The sequence below is a fragment of the Mustelus asterias genome, chromosome 14 (assembly GCF_964213995.1).
Source record: "Mustelus asterias chromosome 14, sMusAst1.hap1.1, whole genome shotgun sequence".
Lineage (NCBI taxonomy): Eukaryota > Metazoa > Chordata > Chondrichthyes > Carcharhiniformes > Triakidae > Mustelus > Mustelus asterias.
Genome location: NC_135814.1, coordinates 10,322,464 through 10,338,239, shown reverse-complemented (window position 1 = coordinate 10,338,239; position 15,776 = coordinate 10,322,464). Strand labels below are relative to the sequence as shown.

Here is a 15,776-nt window from a genome sequence, read left to right as displayed (position 1 = left end):
ACTCCTCAGCCTGTGGAAACAATTATTCAGCGTCTACCCTGTCAAGCCCTTGTTTAAATTAGATCACCATTGATGCTAAATTCCAAGAAAATACAGATCTAATCTACTTGTATTCTCCTCGAGGACAATTCCCTCATCTCAAGAAGTCAAATGAACCTTCACTAGACTCCCTCAAAGCCAAGGAAGGATATAGCTGCTCAAGAGACCAAAAGACTAGTGTTTCAGGTGTGGTCTGACCAAGGCCGTCTATAAAATTATAGCAAGACTTCTTCACACACACACATACCTCAATCCCTTCTTGGTATAAAAAGCTAATGAGTCATTTACTTTCCAAATTACTGGCTGGACCTGTGGTTCATGCACAAGTGGATAATTTCCCACTTCCCCACTGAATATGCCATATTTATTCATAGAAACTTAGTGCAGGAGGGGGCCATTCGGCCCATCGAGTCTGCACTGACCACAATTCCACCCAGGCCCTATCCCCATAACCCCATGCATTTACTCTAGCTCACCCCCCTGACACTAAGAGGCAATTTAGCACGGCCAATCCACCTAACCCGCACATCTTTCGACTGTGGGAGGAAACAAGAGCACCCGGAGTAAACCCACGCAGACACGGGGAGAATGTGTAAACTCCACAGAAAAGTGACCCAAGCCGTGATTTGAACCCAGGACCCTGGCGCTGTGAGTCAGCAGTGCTAACCACTGTCACCCTAATGTTTATTGCCCAAACATTTGACTTATCTAATATTCCTTGAGAAGGGGGTCCTCCTCAACTTATTTTCCCAGCTAATGTTGCATCAATAGCAAACTTGGGTAAACGTTACACTTTCAGAATCACTACAGTGCAGGAGGCAGCCATTCAGCCCATCACGTCCGCACTGACACTCCAACAGAACAACCCACCCAGGCCCTTTCCTATAACCCCACATGTTCACCCTGCCAATGTCCCTCGCTTATACCTCTTGGGACACCCTTAGGGGATTTAGCACGGCCAATCCACCTAACCTGCACATCGTTGGACTATGGGAGGAAACCAGAGCACCCAGAGGAAACCCATGCAGACAAGAGGAGCATATGCAAATACCACACAGGCAGTCACCCAAAAGGCAGAATTGATGCTCTGAGGCAGAAGTGCTAACAAGTGTACCACCACTTGTTCCCCTCAAGTCGTTGAGGGATTGCTTGGGCCTCAGCTTCTTGCACTGACCCTTAAAAGTTAAAAAGTTAATTTAGTGTCACAAGTAGGCTTAAATTAACACTGCAATGAAGCTACTGTGAAAATCCCCCAGTCGCCACACTCCGGCACCTGTTCGGGTACACTGAGGGAGAGTTTAGCATGGCCAATGCATCTAACCAGCACGTCTTTCAGACAATGGGAGGAAACCGGAACACCCGGAGGAAACCAACGCAGGGAGAACGTGCAGACTCCACATGGACAGTGACCCAAGACGGGAATCGAACCTGGGTCCCTGGCGCTGTGAGGCAGCTGTGCCAACCACTGTCACCGTACCACCCTTTGACACCCCATACAGTTTTATATATGAACTGCCATCCCAAACCTATTTATTGTTGTCTGTCCATCAATCCACAGTATAACCTTCAATTCCACAGGTCCTGGTTTGTTAATTTTAATTAAGATGTGGAGATGCCGGCGTTGGACTGGGGTAAACACAGTAAGAAGTTTAACAACACCAGGTTAAAGTCCAACAGGTTTATTTGGTAGCAAAAGCCACACAGGCTTTCGGAGCTCTAAGCCCCTTCTTCAGGTGAAGAAGGGGCTTAGAGCTCTGAAAGCTTGTGTGGCTTTTGCTACCAAATAAACCTGTTGGACTTTAACCTGGTGTTGTTAAACTTCTTACAATTTTAATGAACCCAGCTATTTTGTTTTAATTTCATGGACACAACCTTGTATCAGAGGAGGCTCCAAATCTGTCATAGTTAAGCTAAGAATGGCAGATCCTTTGTCCGGCATGGGAAATTTGGTCAGGTATCTCACTGGGAAATTATAACAATGAGTAGGCCATTTAGCCTCAAGCCTGTTTCACCATTCAAAGCTGGTCAATCTGACTCCATAAATCCCTCAACTCCTATGGAATGTGGGGCTCCATTTCAACGAGAGCTGCAATATTTCAGAACAGAGCTCTCAGTAGGAATTTCTGAACATCCTACCTTTTACAGCAGTCAGATACGTTCGCAAATCTTTCTGGAGTCTACTTCCTTCGTTCTGTGGCAAAAAAACATATTTCATTTGGTTTGTGTTGGACATTTATACACAAAACAATATGCTAAAAGTGCGTAACACTGGCAAGTGCCTGACGAGTCGTTGGGCAGCATTCACTTGTAAAATTTTCCCTCGGTTATAGATTGTCGAAAGCAAATAGCATTATTATTAGGGGGTTGGGAAATAAAAGATCGATTTGAATTATAGTCACCACCAGATATCCCAAAGCAGTTTACAGCCATTGCAGTAGTTCTTGCCGTCACTGTTGTAATGTATGAAACATAGCAGCCAATTTGCAAATAGCAACGTAATAATGACCAGATAATCTGTTTTGTGATGTTGATTCATGGATAAGTATTGGGCAGGACACTAGGAATAAGTCCTGTGCTGTGCTTTGAAATATTGTGAGAAATCTCACAACACTAGGTTAAAGTCCAACAGGTTTATTTGGTAGCAAAAGCCACTAGCTTTCGGAGTGCTGCTCCTTCGTCAAGTAAGTGGGAGTTCTGTTCACAATCAGGGCATATAAAGACACAAACTCAATTTACAAAATAATGGTTGGAATGAGAGTCTTCACAGGTAATCAAGTCTTAAAGGTACAGACAATGTGAGTGGAGAGAGGGTTAAACACAGGTTAAAAAGATGTGTATCGTCTCCAGCCGGGACAATTCGTGAGATTTTGCAAGCCCAGGCAAGTCATGGGGGTTACAGATAGTGTGACATGAACCCAAGATCCCGGTTGAGGCCATCCTCACGTGTGCAGAACTTGGCTATCAGTCTCTGCTCAGCGACTCTGCATTGTCGTGTGTCGTGAAGGCCGCCTTGGAGAACACTTACCCGAAGATCAGAGGGCAAATGCCCGTGACCGCTGAAGTGCTCCCCAACAGGAAGAGAACGCTCTTGCCTGATGATTGTTGAGCAGTGTTCATTCATCCATTGTCGTAGTGTCTGCATGGTCTCCCCAATGTACCATGCCTCGGGACATCCTTTCCTGCAGCGTATCAGGTAGACAACGTTGGCCGAGTTGCAAGAGTATGTACCGTGTACCTGGTGGATGGTGTTCTCACGTGAGATGATGGCATCCGTGGCGATGATCTGGCACGTCTTGCAGAGGTTGCTGTGGCAGGGTTGTGTGGTGTCGTGGTCACTGTTCTCCTGAAAGCTGGGCAGTTTGCTGCAGACAATGGTCTGTTTGAGGTTGTGCGGTTGTTTGAAGGCAAGAAGTGGGGGTGTGGGGATGGCCTTGGCGACATGTCCGTCTTCATCAATGATACGTTGAAGGCTCCGGGGAAGATGGCATCGCTTCTCCGCTCCGGGGAAGTACTGGACGACGAAGGGTACTCTGTCCGCCGTGTCCCGTGTTTGTCTTCTGAGGAGGTCGGTGCGGTTTTTCGCTGTGGCGCGTCGGAACTGTCGATCGATGAGTCGAGCGCCATATCCTGTTCTTATGAGGGCATCTTTCAGCGTCTGGAGGTGTCTGTTACGATCCTCCTCATCTGAGCAGATCCTATGTATACGGAGGGCTTGTCGGTAGGGGATGGCTTCTTTAACGTGTTTAGGGTGGAAGCTGGATAAGTGGAACATCATGAGGTTATCCGTGGGCTTGCGGTACAATGAAGTGCTGAGGTGACCATCCTTGATGAAGATGCGTGTGTGCAAGAATGCAACCGATTCTGGAGAGTACTCCATTGTGAGTCTGATGGTGGGATGGAACTTGTTGATGTCATCATATAGTTTTTTCAGTGATTGTTCGCCATGAGTCCAAAAGGAAGAAAATGTCATCAATGTATCTAGTGTATCGCGTCAGTTGAGAATCCTGTGCGGTGAAGAGGCCTTGTTCGAACCTGTTATACCAGACATCTGATCCAAAAGATGGCACCAACCAACAAGTGCAGCTCTACCTCAGTACTGTTCTGGTATAGCAGGTTCGAACAAGACGTCTTCACCGCACAGGACCTTCAACTGATGCTATACACTAGATACATCGATGACATTTTCTTCCTTTGGACTCATGGTGAACAATCACTGAAACAACAATATGACGACATCAACAAGTTCCATCCCACCAGACACGCCATGGACTACTCTCCGGAATCTGTTGCATTCTTGGACACACGCATCTCGATCAAGGACGGTCACCTCAGCACCTCACTGTACCGCAAGCCCACGGATAACCTCACGATGCTCCACTTATCCAGCTTCCACCCTAAATACGTTAAAGAAGCCATCCCCTACGGACAAATCCTCCGTATACACAGGATCTGCTCAGATGAGGAGGAGCGTAACATACACCTCCAGACGCTGAAAGATGCCCTCATAAGAACAGGATATGGCGCTAGACTCATCGATCAACAGTTCCGACGCGCCACAGCGAAAAACCGCACCGACCTCCTCAGAAGACAAACACGGGACACGGCAGACAGAGTACCCTTCGTCGTCCAGTACTTCCCCGGAGCCTTCAACATGTCATTGATGAAGACGAACATCTCGCCAAGGCCGTCCCCACACCCCCACTTCTTGCCTTCAAACAACCGCACAACCTCAAACAGACCATTGTCCACATCAAATTACCCAGCCTTCAGGAGAACAGTGACCACGACACCACACAACCCTGCCACAGCAACCTCTGCAAGACGTGCCGGATCATCGACACAATGCCATCATCTCACGCGAGAACACCATCTACCAGGTACACGGTACATACTCTTGCAACTCGGCCAACGTCGTCTACCTGATGCGCTGCAGGAAAGGATGTCTCGAGGCATGGTACATTGGGGAGACCATGCAGACGCTACGACAATGGATGAATGAACACCACTTGACAATCGCCAGGCAAGAGTGTTCTCTTCCTGTTGGGGAACACTTCAGCGGTCATGGGCATTCGGCCTCTGATCTTCGGGTAAGCGTTCTCCAAGGCAGCCTTCACGGCGCACGACAACGCAGAGTCGCTGAGCAGAGACTGATAGCCAAATTCCGCACACGAGGACGGCCTCAACCGGGATCTTGGGTTCATGTCACACTATCTGTAACCTCCATGACTTGTCTGGGCTTGCAGCAAAATCTCACAAACTGTCCCGGCTGGAGACAATACACATCTTTTTAATCTGTGCTTAACCCTCTCCACTCACATTGTCTGTACCTTTAAGACTTGATTACCTGTGAAGACTCGCATTCTAACCATTATTTTGTAAATTGTGTCTTTCTATGCCCTGTTTGTGAACAGAACTCCCATTTACCTGACGAAGGAGCAGCGCTCCGAAAGCTAGTGGCTTTTGCTACCAAATAAACCTGTTGGACTTTAACCTGGTGTTGTGAGACTTCTTAAGTGTTTACCACAGTACAACGCCAGCATCTCCACATCTTTGAAATATTTCCATGGGTTCTTTTACATGGGTAAGATTGGTATAGAGATACATGGCCAAGCGCGGGCAATTGGGACTAGCTTAATGGTTAAAAATTGGGCGCCATGGACAAGTTGGGTTGAAGGGCCTGTTTCCATGCTGTAAACCTTCATGACTATCACTTGAGCAGGCAGGTGCGGGCCATCATTTGATATCTGATCCAAATGATGGTACCAACCAACAAGTGCAGCTTTACCTCAGTACTGTTCTGGCATAACAGTGTTGATTTTTATGGGATGAATGGTTTAGATAGAGTCAATGGAGGGGAGCTGTTGTTTAGTGGCTGAAGGATAGAGTTGGAAGCACAGATTTACAGTGACTGGCAAAGAAATCAGAGCAAAAACTTCCCACACGATAAATGGAGAAGATTTGGAAAGCATCAGGATGGTGGACTCTGATTTAGCAACCCAATTCCCACAGAATGTGGAATTTACTTGCAGTTGTAGACGTAATTTCACCTCAACACAAAATATTAATTTGCAATAATGTTGCATTCCTACAATACTGGCCTTGCACATCCGGTTTTCATTGTTCCATCATTAGTAGCTACACCCTCAACTGTCCAGGCCCCAAGCTCTGGAATTTCCTCCCTGGACCTCTCCACTTCCCTTCTTTAAGATTCTCCTTGGGGGGAGAAAACAACAGGCTTTTCATCAACTGTCCCTATAACACGGGTGGCTTGGAATCGTTCAAGTGCTCCCAATGTGTGACATAACTTGGACATTTTGCGACACTAAAAACAGCACACAAACAAAACTCAGCTCACAAAAAAACATTTCAACTGAAATTAACAATGTTCAACTAACTTCAGAATAGATTTAAATTTGTGAATTTTCTTCCATTTGCAAACACTGATACCTGATGAGCAGTGTTGAGAATGATCGAATCACTATGGTATGTTTTTGCACTGCTGGACTGCAGGCCCCAAACAGGTCACGATGGTTTGCCGGATCAGATCTACGAGAGTGACTCAATTGCAATGGAGGTTCTCCCAAGGCTGCAGAAGGAGCAATCTACAGAAGAGCATCAAAATCCAGGAGAGACAATCCAGCTCAAAAACGATTTATAGATCAAGGATAAAACTGCCATTAAGATTTTTTTTAAATTCTAGGATAGCAAAGGAAAAAGTGCTAAAAGCTAGAATTACTCCTTCAGACTTGGGATTCCCATGAAATGGCCTTGCATTGGAACAAAGTATGGTTTTTATTTCTCCATTTACTAAAACAGCCCCACATTCAACACAGCACGGAAGAACCCATTCAGCCCATCGTGCTATGCTCATTTCAAATTAGCCCATTCGCAAAATTTTACAATCACCACAGGTCATTCACGCCACTGAGCCATTAGAAGATCCAAAGTTCCCAAGGTGGTGTATTGGACTCTGACTATTTCTCTCTCCAGATGCTGCCAGACTTGAGGTTTTCAGCAAGTTATCAAGTCCATGGTGTGCTGTTTTGTTAATTCTCTGATGAGCATTGTATGTGTGCGTGGGTAGTAACAGATGGGAAAGCTAACCATTCTGTACCAGCAATAACAGTGCATGAATCACCAGCCCCACTAATGCCAGTCTGCTCCTCGCAATGTCAAGCTCGGGAATTTCTAACATTTCCCTGACACCTACACGAATGTTCTCAATATGTGACTTGGAACAAGATGTTGCTAGAAAATACTATGGATTTTAAACCAAGCTATGCCGTTAAAAACCAGACACTACCCCTCTGTACAACAGTGTCTTAAATTTGAGTTCTATTGTTCAGCTTATGCAATTCGATTGATACGGAACAAAAAAATAAGAAATCGGAGAGAGGGAGTGAAGTTCTCTCCTCCAATGGAGTGCTCAGAACAAGGCGGATACGCAGATTTGGAGCTCGGTTGGTCAAGAGCGACATCAGGACACATGGAAATCTCCTCAAAAAGCTATTGTGGTCAAATGTCAGGTCACTCAACCATTTCAAGAGATGGCTAGGAATGAGTAGATGTCATTGAGATACAGATGAGTCATGATCTTATTGAATAGATTCAAGGAGTTTGAATGGCCCCTTCCATACTCAGTCATGGGATTAAAGTGAAAATGTTCACCTACTCATTGTTGCTGCTCTCAGTCAGTTGTGCAAGTTGCCCACAGTCAGTTGTGCAAGCATCTATATTATCAGCTTGAGTCAGACACAGGATGTTCAATTATTGACATTCCTGCCCATTATGGTACAATGCTGACCAACATCCTCATTCTCCTGGACAAACAGCATATTATACACAGAAGATCCGTTTCCAATTGTGATTCTTTCAAACCACACTGACACTGGGAAATCAGCCACTTCCCCAAATAGATTTACACAGAGGCACTGCGTAAATATCTCAGCCAACTTGCAGGGCTCCAAATCCACTGCAAAGAACAGCTTTCATCATAGACACAATACAAATCAGCAGTATCCACTCAGGTGGGCAGAAAGATCAATAGCAGTGCTGCTCAAGTGTCACATGACTTACCAAGTCAATAGTTCTCATGACCTTCAGACAGCAAGGATAGGGAAAAGGCTCAAATGAGACATTAAGAGTGGGTTTCCTCCGGGTGCTCCGGTTTCCTCCCACAGTCCAAAGATGTGCGGGTTAGGTTGATTGGCTGTGCTAAAGTTGCCCCTTAGTGTCTTGAGATGCGTAGGTTAGAGGGATTAGCGGGTAAATATGTAGGGATATGGGGGTAGGGCCTGGGTGGGATTGTGGTCGGTGTAGACTCGATGGGCCGAATGGCCTCTTTCTACACTGTAGGGTTTCTATGATTCTATGAAGAATGAGTTGGGCATATCTTTTGTGCAATTGTTCCCTGTATTCACCTCCCTTCAACATGCTGCTTCAGACCATTTTTATTAACTGATTGGCAAGCTCAATTTGGAGCACTCTTGCCTCAGTGTCAGTGGCGTTTGGGTTGAAGTCTCACCCCAGAATGAAATAACCATCTAGGCTGACACTTTAGTGCAGTGCTGGAACCTCAAGAGGTGCCAGTTTTTGTCGAGACAAAATACCCTACAACACTATTCAAAATGTTTTTCCAGAGCATCTTGGTCAAAATCTATTTCTCAAGTACCACTGAAATGGATTGCTGTTTGTGGGAGCTTACGATATCGGTTTTCTCCAAAACCTCAAGTACTTCACTGGCCAGAAAGCACTTTGGGATTTGTTGCAATTCGATTGATACGGGAAAAAAAATAAATCAGAGGGGAGGAAGTGAAATTCCTGAGGATGAAAAAAAAAAGACTTCATTCTTTTTCCATCTCTAATCAACCACGGCCCCACATCTTTAATTGCTGGACTCAAGTCAGTAGCTGTGCTGATCAAGTAAGAAGGTGGTTTGAGTCACATTCCAAAATTGGACCACAAATCAATGCTGACACTCCAATCTAATAGAGAGGGAGTGCTGCACTGTCAGAGGTGCCCTTCAGATAAAATGTCAGAGGACCCATCATCCCTCGATGAAATGCAAAAAATCCCAGTGCAGTATTTGGAATGCAACAAGGAAGTTACTCCCGGTGTCCTGGAGAATGTTTATATCTTCACACCACAAAGGAGACTGTCATTTAGAACATAGAACATAGAACAGTACAGCACAGAACAGGCCCTTCGGCCCACGATGTTGTGCCGACCTTCATCTGAAACCAAGATCAAGCTATCCCACTCCCTACCATCTTGGTGTGCTCCATGTGCCTATCCAATAACCGCTTAAATGTTCCTAAAGTGTCTGACTCCACTATCACTGCAGGCAGTCCATTCCACACCCCAACCACTCTCTGCGTGAAGAACCTACCTCTGATATCCTTCCTATATCTCCCACCATGAACCCTATAGTTATGCCCCCTTGTAATAGCTCCATCCACCCGAGGAAATAGTCTTTGAACGTTCACTCGATCTATCCCCTTCATCATTTTATAAACCTCTATTAAGTCTCCCCTCAATCTCCTCCGCTCCAGAGAGAACAGCCCCAGCTCCCTCAACCTTTCCTCAGAAGACCGACACTCCAAACCAGGCAGCATCCTGGTAAATCTCCTCTGCACTCTTTCCAGCGCTTCCACATTCTTCTTATAGTGAGGTGACCAGAACTGCACGCAATATTCCAAATGCGGTCTCACCAAGGTCCTGTACAGTTGCAGCATAACCCCACGGCTCTTAAACTCCAACCCCCTGTTAATAAAAGCTAACACACTATATGCCTTCTTCACAGCTCTATCCACTTGAGTGGCAACCTTTAGAGATCTGTGGATATGGACCCCAAGATCTCTCTGTTCCTCCACAGTCTTCAGAACCCTACCTTTGACCCTGTAATCCACATTTAAATTTGTCCTACCAAAATGAATCACCTCACATTTATCGGGGATAAACTCCATTTGCCATTTTTCAGCCCAGCTTTGCATCCTATCTATGTCTCTTTGTGGGAGTTCGCTGCCCAGTTTCCTACAAGTCATGAGAGGTGCAATACAAATGTTTTGAATTGAAGCACTTACCAGCTGTCTGTTGAAGTTCTGCACACACTGTTCAAATTGTTCATCTTTTGTCTCATCTGCTTTGCCCAGTTTCTGGAGGACCTGCAAGATTAAAGATGATAATGAAAACCAGCATGACAACAGACTCATTCTTTTGGGATGAGATATACAGAGAAAGCAACGGATAACAAACAGCATATAAATTAGGAGCAGGAGTACGCTATTCTGTCTCTCAAGCCTGCTTTGCCATTCAGTAAGACCATAGGTGATCAGATTGTGGCTGGAATTTCACTTCCTATTCACTATCATTCATAATCTAATCACTTAACGTAGAAATGTTTTAAACATTTAGTTAGCAGTACAGTTTTTACAATGAAATCAAACCATGAGCATTTCCAGCTTGTATTGACTCCTTTGCCACTTTAAACGCACTATGTGAAATTGTTGCTGAAAACAAAATATTAGCATTACAGGGTCACCAGTCACATGACAACTTGTCGCACTAGGTGCCCAAAAATGTGGGAAAAGCTAATTCAGTACTTTCAGCTAGATGTATATTTCGGAGATTAAGAACTTGTAGCAATCTTTCAGACCATAATGTACCAGCTAAAGTAACGACCCAGCTATCCCCACTTTCCAGTTCTTGGCCTATATTTCCAACATCCAGATCCTGCTCCAGAGCCCTGCAGGTTACTCCTCTTTTGGCAGTCCCTCAGGGTCAAGGCCGACTTGCTTCCACTCCGGGGAGATGGGTTCTGTGGTGGTGAATAGTCCAAATTGGAAGCCGCAGGCTCTGCCACAGATTTGTTAGGTGGCGTTTGATGAGGTGGACAGTTGGGTAGCTCTGGATTCTGCGCTCTCTCTGCTGGTTACGCTTGGCCCAGTGCTGCCCGAGGCGATCGGCTCACGGATTCTCCTCCAGTTTGTACGTTCTAAGGCAAGCGACTCCCATGTGTCGATTGGGAGGCTTTGAGCGTCCTTGTAGCATTTCCTCTGCCCTCCTAGTGATCACTTGCCATTGCGGAACTCTGAGTAAACCATTTATGCAGACAACCGCCCACCTCAGCTGGTTGAGTATGACCAGTGCTTCTATACTGGGTATACTGGCCTGGGAGAGGATGCTCATATTGGTACACCTATCCTGCCAGTGGATTTACAGGATTTTGCAGAAGCATGTTGTTGATCTCTCCAGGAATTTGAGGGGTCTGCTCCACGTTGTCCATGTTTCTGATGCATACAGGAGGGCGGGGACCACGGCTGCTCTGTAGATCACTAACTTGGTGCTCGGCCGTCAAACACTGATCAAGGAGTCCGAAAACTGCACTGGCACGTTGGAGTTGATGCTGGATTTAATTGTCGATGTCTGCTCAACACAGGCTCCCGAGGTATGGGAAATTATCCACATTGTCCAGGGGAATTAGAGAAGGATGTTCCACAATCCCTCACGGTTAGAGTCAAAGACCTTTGCTAGATCGAAGGCGGCTGTGTACAGAGTTGATGCTGCTCCCTGTATTTCTCAAGCGCTGAAGATTATGTCCATTGTGCCTCTTGATTGGTGGAAGTAGTCGAGGAGGATTCTCTTTCCCATGGCGGAGAATAGGGAAATCCCTCTGTAATTTCCACAGTCAGACCTGTCTCCTTTCTGCAGGATGGTCACAATTAACGTATCCGAGATCCCCAGGCATGCTCCCTTCTTCCAGAAGAAGGGTAACGAATGCCTCTCCACTGCATTTTAATACTTCAGTGGCATTCCATCTGCGCCAGAGGCCTTATTTTTTTAAGTGTCGGATGGCTTTTTCAACCTCATGGCAAGCTGGGGTTGTGCTGAGATGGTGGCAGGCTAGCGTGTTGCGGGACGGTGTCAAAGGCATTTGTGTTGAAGGCTGTGTCTTGTTTGAGAAGTCCTCCAAGTGCTCTCCAGCAGGGTTTGACTGCCTCTCTGGTCAATGCTTCTGAGCGGGGTGGGTACTCGGACCATAGAATTGTGCTGAAGCCACGCACGTGATTGCCAGCGGGTTGCTGAGTCTCCTGCACTCATTCCACCACCATCTGTCCTTTAGGTCACAGGTTCTTTGTTGCACTTTGGCCTTCAGTTGCCCGTAGGCCTGGTGCCCCGCAGTTTTGCTGGAACGGCCAGTTCGGGAACGTCTTGCAGTCAAGATCCTGGATTGATGGTTCTTGTCAAACCAGCCTAGTCAAGAGCTCAGGTGTCTCCTCGCAGGTGCTGACTATGGTGGCCTTTTACGGCGGACCAGGTGCTGTAGGCGCTCTGCAGCAGCTCGTTGATTGTCGGCAGGTGTGAGGCATCAAATGAGCAGCTTTCTTCTCAGGGTCTGAGAGTCCAGTGACATTGAGTCTGCGGCAGGGTTTTTTCTGTCTCGACCGGTTTGGGGCCAGGGTGAGGGAGATGGTAGAGCAACTACACTCAAAGTATTTATCCAAGTGCTTTGAGTGTTTTGCCACCACCACCATTTCTGGCATTAAGCTCCAGCCCGCCACAGAAATCTCAACTCTCCAAATCCTCCTGCCAATTATCTTATGCCCTGTGGTTATTGATTTTTCCGCCAACAGAAGTAGGCCTTTTCTGTCTACTATCCAGACCCCTCAGCCTCCTCTGTTCCAAAGAAAACATGATGTGGAGATGCCGGCGTTGGACTGGGGTAAACACAGTAAGAAGTTTAACAACGCCAGGTTAAAGTCCAACAGGTTTATTTGGTAGCAAAAGCCACACAAGCTTTCGGAGCTGCAAGCCCCTTCTTCAGAAGAAGGGGCTTGCAGCTCCGAAAGCTTGTGTGGCTTTTGCTACCAAATAAACCTGTTGGACTTTAACCAAAGAAAACAACCCAAGCCCATCTAATCTTTGATCATAGATAAAATTCTCCATTCCCAGCAAATCCTCATAAATCTCCTCTGTACAATCACATCCTTCCTGTAATGTGGTCACCAGACTGTACGCAGTCCTGTAGCTGCAGTACAAATGTTTTATACAGTTTTGAGCATAACAACCTCATGGTCTAAACCTTGACTTAGAAGGAAACAATATGCAGGGTATTGCTTAAAAAAAAAGTTGGCATAGCCAAATGGCCTCCTCCATGGAGTAAGATTCTCTGACTTTCTGTAAATGTCAAAACATCACATATTTAGACGCAGTGCATCAGCACAAAGGCAGCAACTCTGCTGAGTGCAAACTCAAGATGCTACTAATAGCGGGATTTTAAAACTCTCTGTCTGCATTTTCCACATGCAGAAAGCTTCCAAGAAGCTATTGCTAACATTGCAGGCACCCGCTCAAGGTAGTGAGTGCAGATAAATCCCAACCCTTTTTGCACCCAATACAGTCTCCATTCAAACATCTTTCAGACAACAGTGCTGACAGTTCAATGACTAAGAAAATTAAAGACGACCATGATAAGGACAAAATTAATTCTCACTCGGGAGTAGTATGGACTAATAAGGGAAGGCAGCACAGATCCACCAAAGGTTAATCATGTCTGACAAACCTGACTAGTTCTTTGAGGGGGGGTTAATGAAGCCAGCGCAGTAGATGATGGACTGACATTCAAGTGCCACACAATGAGTAAATAATTGGCTAAAGGATAGATGGCAGACAATAGTTGTACATGGTTTCCCCCCCCCCCCCCCCCCAAAGAAGAATGCTGTGGGAGGGTTCCACTGGGATTCGCAATTAGGAGCATAGGAACAGACACAGGCCATTTCGCACCTCAAACAGGTTCTGCCACTCAATGGAGGACGTGACCCAAGTCAGCTAAAGGGAATGGACAAACAAAAATCTATCAATCTCAAGTTTTAAAAATGAATTGATCCAGCATCAATAGCCATTTCTGGAGGAATGTTCCAAACTTCTACCATCCTTTTTGCGCATTTCCTAATGTCTCTCCTAAAAGGGCTAGCTCTATTTTTTTTTGAACGCTTATGCCCGACTCCGAGCCTCCCCAACCAGCAGAAATTGCTTTTCCCCCCAACCTATCCCACCAGGTCACCCCCTAAATCTTCTACATTCGAGGGAGTACATCCTAGCTGGTGTAATCTCCCGTCTGCTTAACACTTAAATGACAGGCATGACTCTAGTAAATCTTCATAGGTTCATATGATGTAGGAGCAGAATTAGGCCATTTGGCCCGTTGAGTCTGTTTTCCACTCGATCATGGCTGATATACTCCTCATCCCCATTTTCCTGCCTTCTCCCCATAACCCTTCAACCCATTACCAATTAAAAATCTGTCTAACTCCTCAAATTTACTCACTGTCCCAGCACTGTCTACCGCACTTTGGGGTAGCGAATCCCAAATTCACAATCCTTAGGGCGAAGTAGTTTCTCCTCAACTCTGTTTTAAATTTGCTAACCCTTATCCGAAGACTATGACCTCTCACCCGAGAATGCCCCACAAGAGGAAGCATCCGCTCCACGTCTACTTTATCCATATCCTTCATCATCTTATATACCTCAATTTGATCTCCCCTCATTCTTCTAAATTCCAGAGAGTATAGGCCTAAACTAAATCTATATACTTATTTTTCCTTAAAGCGTGGTGCACTGTGAGCAAGTGTGGTCTCATTCATATAACTGAAGCACTACTTTGATACTCTCGTTTCCTAGTAAGACAGACAAAGAGCAGCATTTCATAGAATCATAGAAACCCTACAGTGCAGAAGGAGGCCATTCGGCCCATCGAGTCTGCACCGACCATAATCCCACCCAGGCCCTACCCCCACATATTTTACCCGCTAATCCTACGCATCTCAGGGGCAATTTTAACCTGGCCAATCAACCTAACCCGCACATCTTTGGACTGTGGGAGGAAACCGGAGCACCCAGAGGAAACCCACGCAGACACGAGGAGAATGTGCAAACTCCACACAGACAGTGACCCGAGCCAGGAATTGAACCCGGGTCCCTGGCACTGTAAGGCAGCAGTGCTAACCACTGTGCCACCCATGGACCTCCAACGTTTCTAGTTTTTCTCCCCCAATTAATGATCATGTTCTATCCTTTTTAGATCCAAAGTGGATGACATCACATTTGACTGGATTGCTCTGTTAATATTTAGTAATGTTACATTTCCATTTACAATGCCACCCACCTTTAGACCATCTGCAAATTTAGACACTCAGCTATCGCATCAGAGTCATTAATGAATACAACGAATAGTTTAAGGCCCCAACATGGTCCTTGGTGGGACACCACTAATCACATCCTTCCAACTGAAGTGCCTGCCCATTATACTTGCATTGCTTCCACTCAAGTCAATTCACTCGCCATTTTGGGTTACTTTTGCATTATTGCTTGGACATGGTATAAGGAGCACAATTCAAGTTTGTGAATAATGCAAAAAAACCTAAAAAGTGAGCAGGATAATGACAATCAGGAGGAGACCAAGTATGAAGCTATGTTAGGAGGAATATGGAAGGGCAGTATGATCTAAAAGGTGCCATTTTGATTACAGGGTGAATTTTCACATATCCCTGAACCTTATGTCCCAAGGTGATAAAGTTGGTTAAGAAGAGTATGGGATACTTGTAATTAGGGGCAATGAATGCAAAAAGAATGAGCTCAGCATAAACCTTTGCAAATATCTGGTTAGAAATCTCAACTGTAGTACTGTACCCAACAGAGTATTTCCTAAAGTTCAGGACAAGCGAGAGATTGGAGAAGCT

At 45.7% G+C, this 15,776-nt stretch overlaps 1 protein-coding gene across 12 annotated transcripts in view; it reads right to left on the bottom strand.

Annotated features, from left to right (window-relative positions):
• bin1a (bridging integrator 1a) overlaps nt 1-15,776 on the bottom strand; it is a 132,118-nt gene that overhangs the window by 64,966 nt on the left and 51,376 nt on the right. For all 12 annotated transcript variants that reach the window (XM_078227865.1, XM_078227866.1, XM_078227870.1 and 9 more), the window contains exons 2-3: nt 10,122-10,202; nt 2,176-2,230 (exon numbers count right to left, since the gene is read on the bottom strand). In XM_078227865.1, the coding sequence (XP_078083991.1) occupies nt 2,176-2,230; nt 10,122-10,202 (136 nt within the window). The remainder of the gene's footprint in view (nt 1-2,175; nt 2,231-10,121; nt 10,203-15,776) is intronic.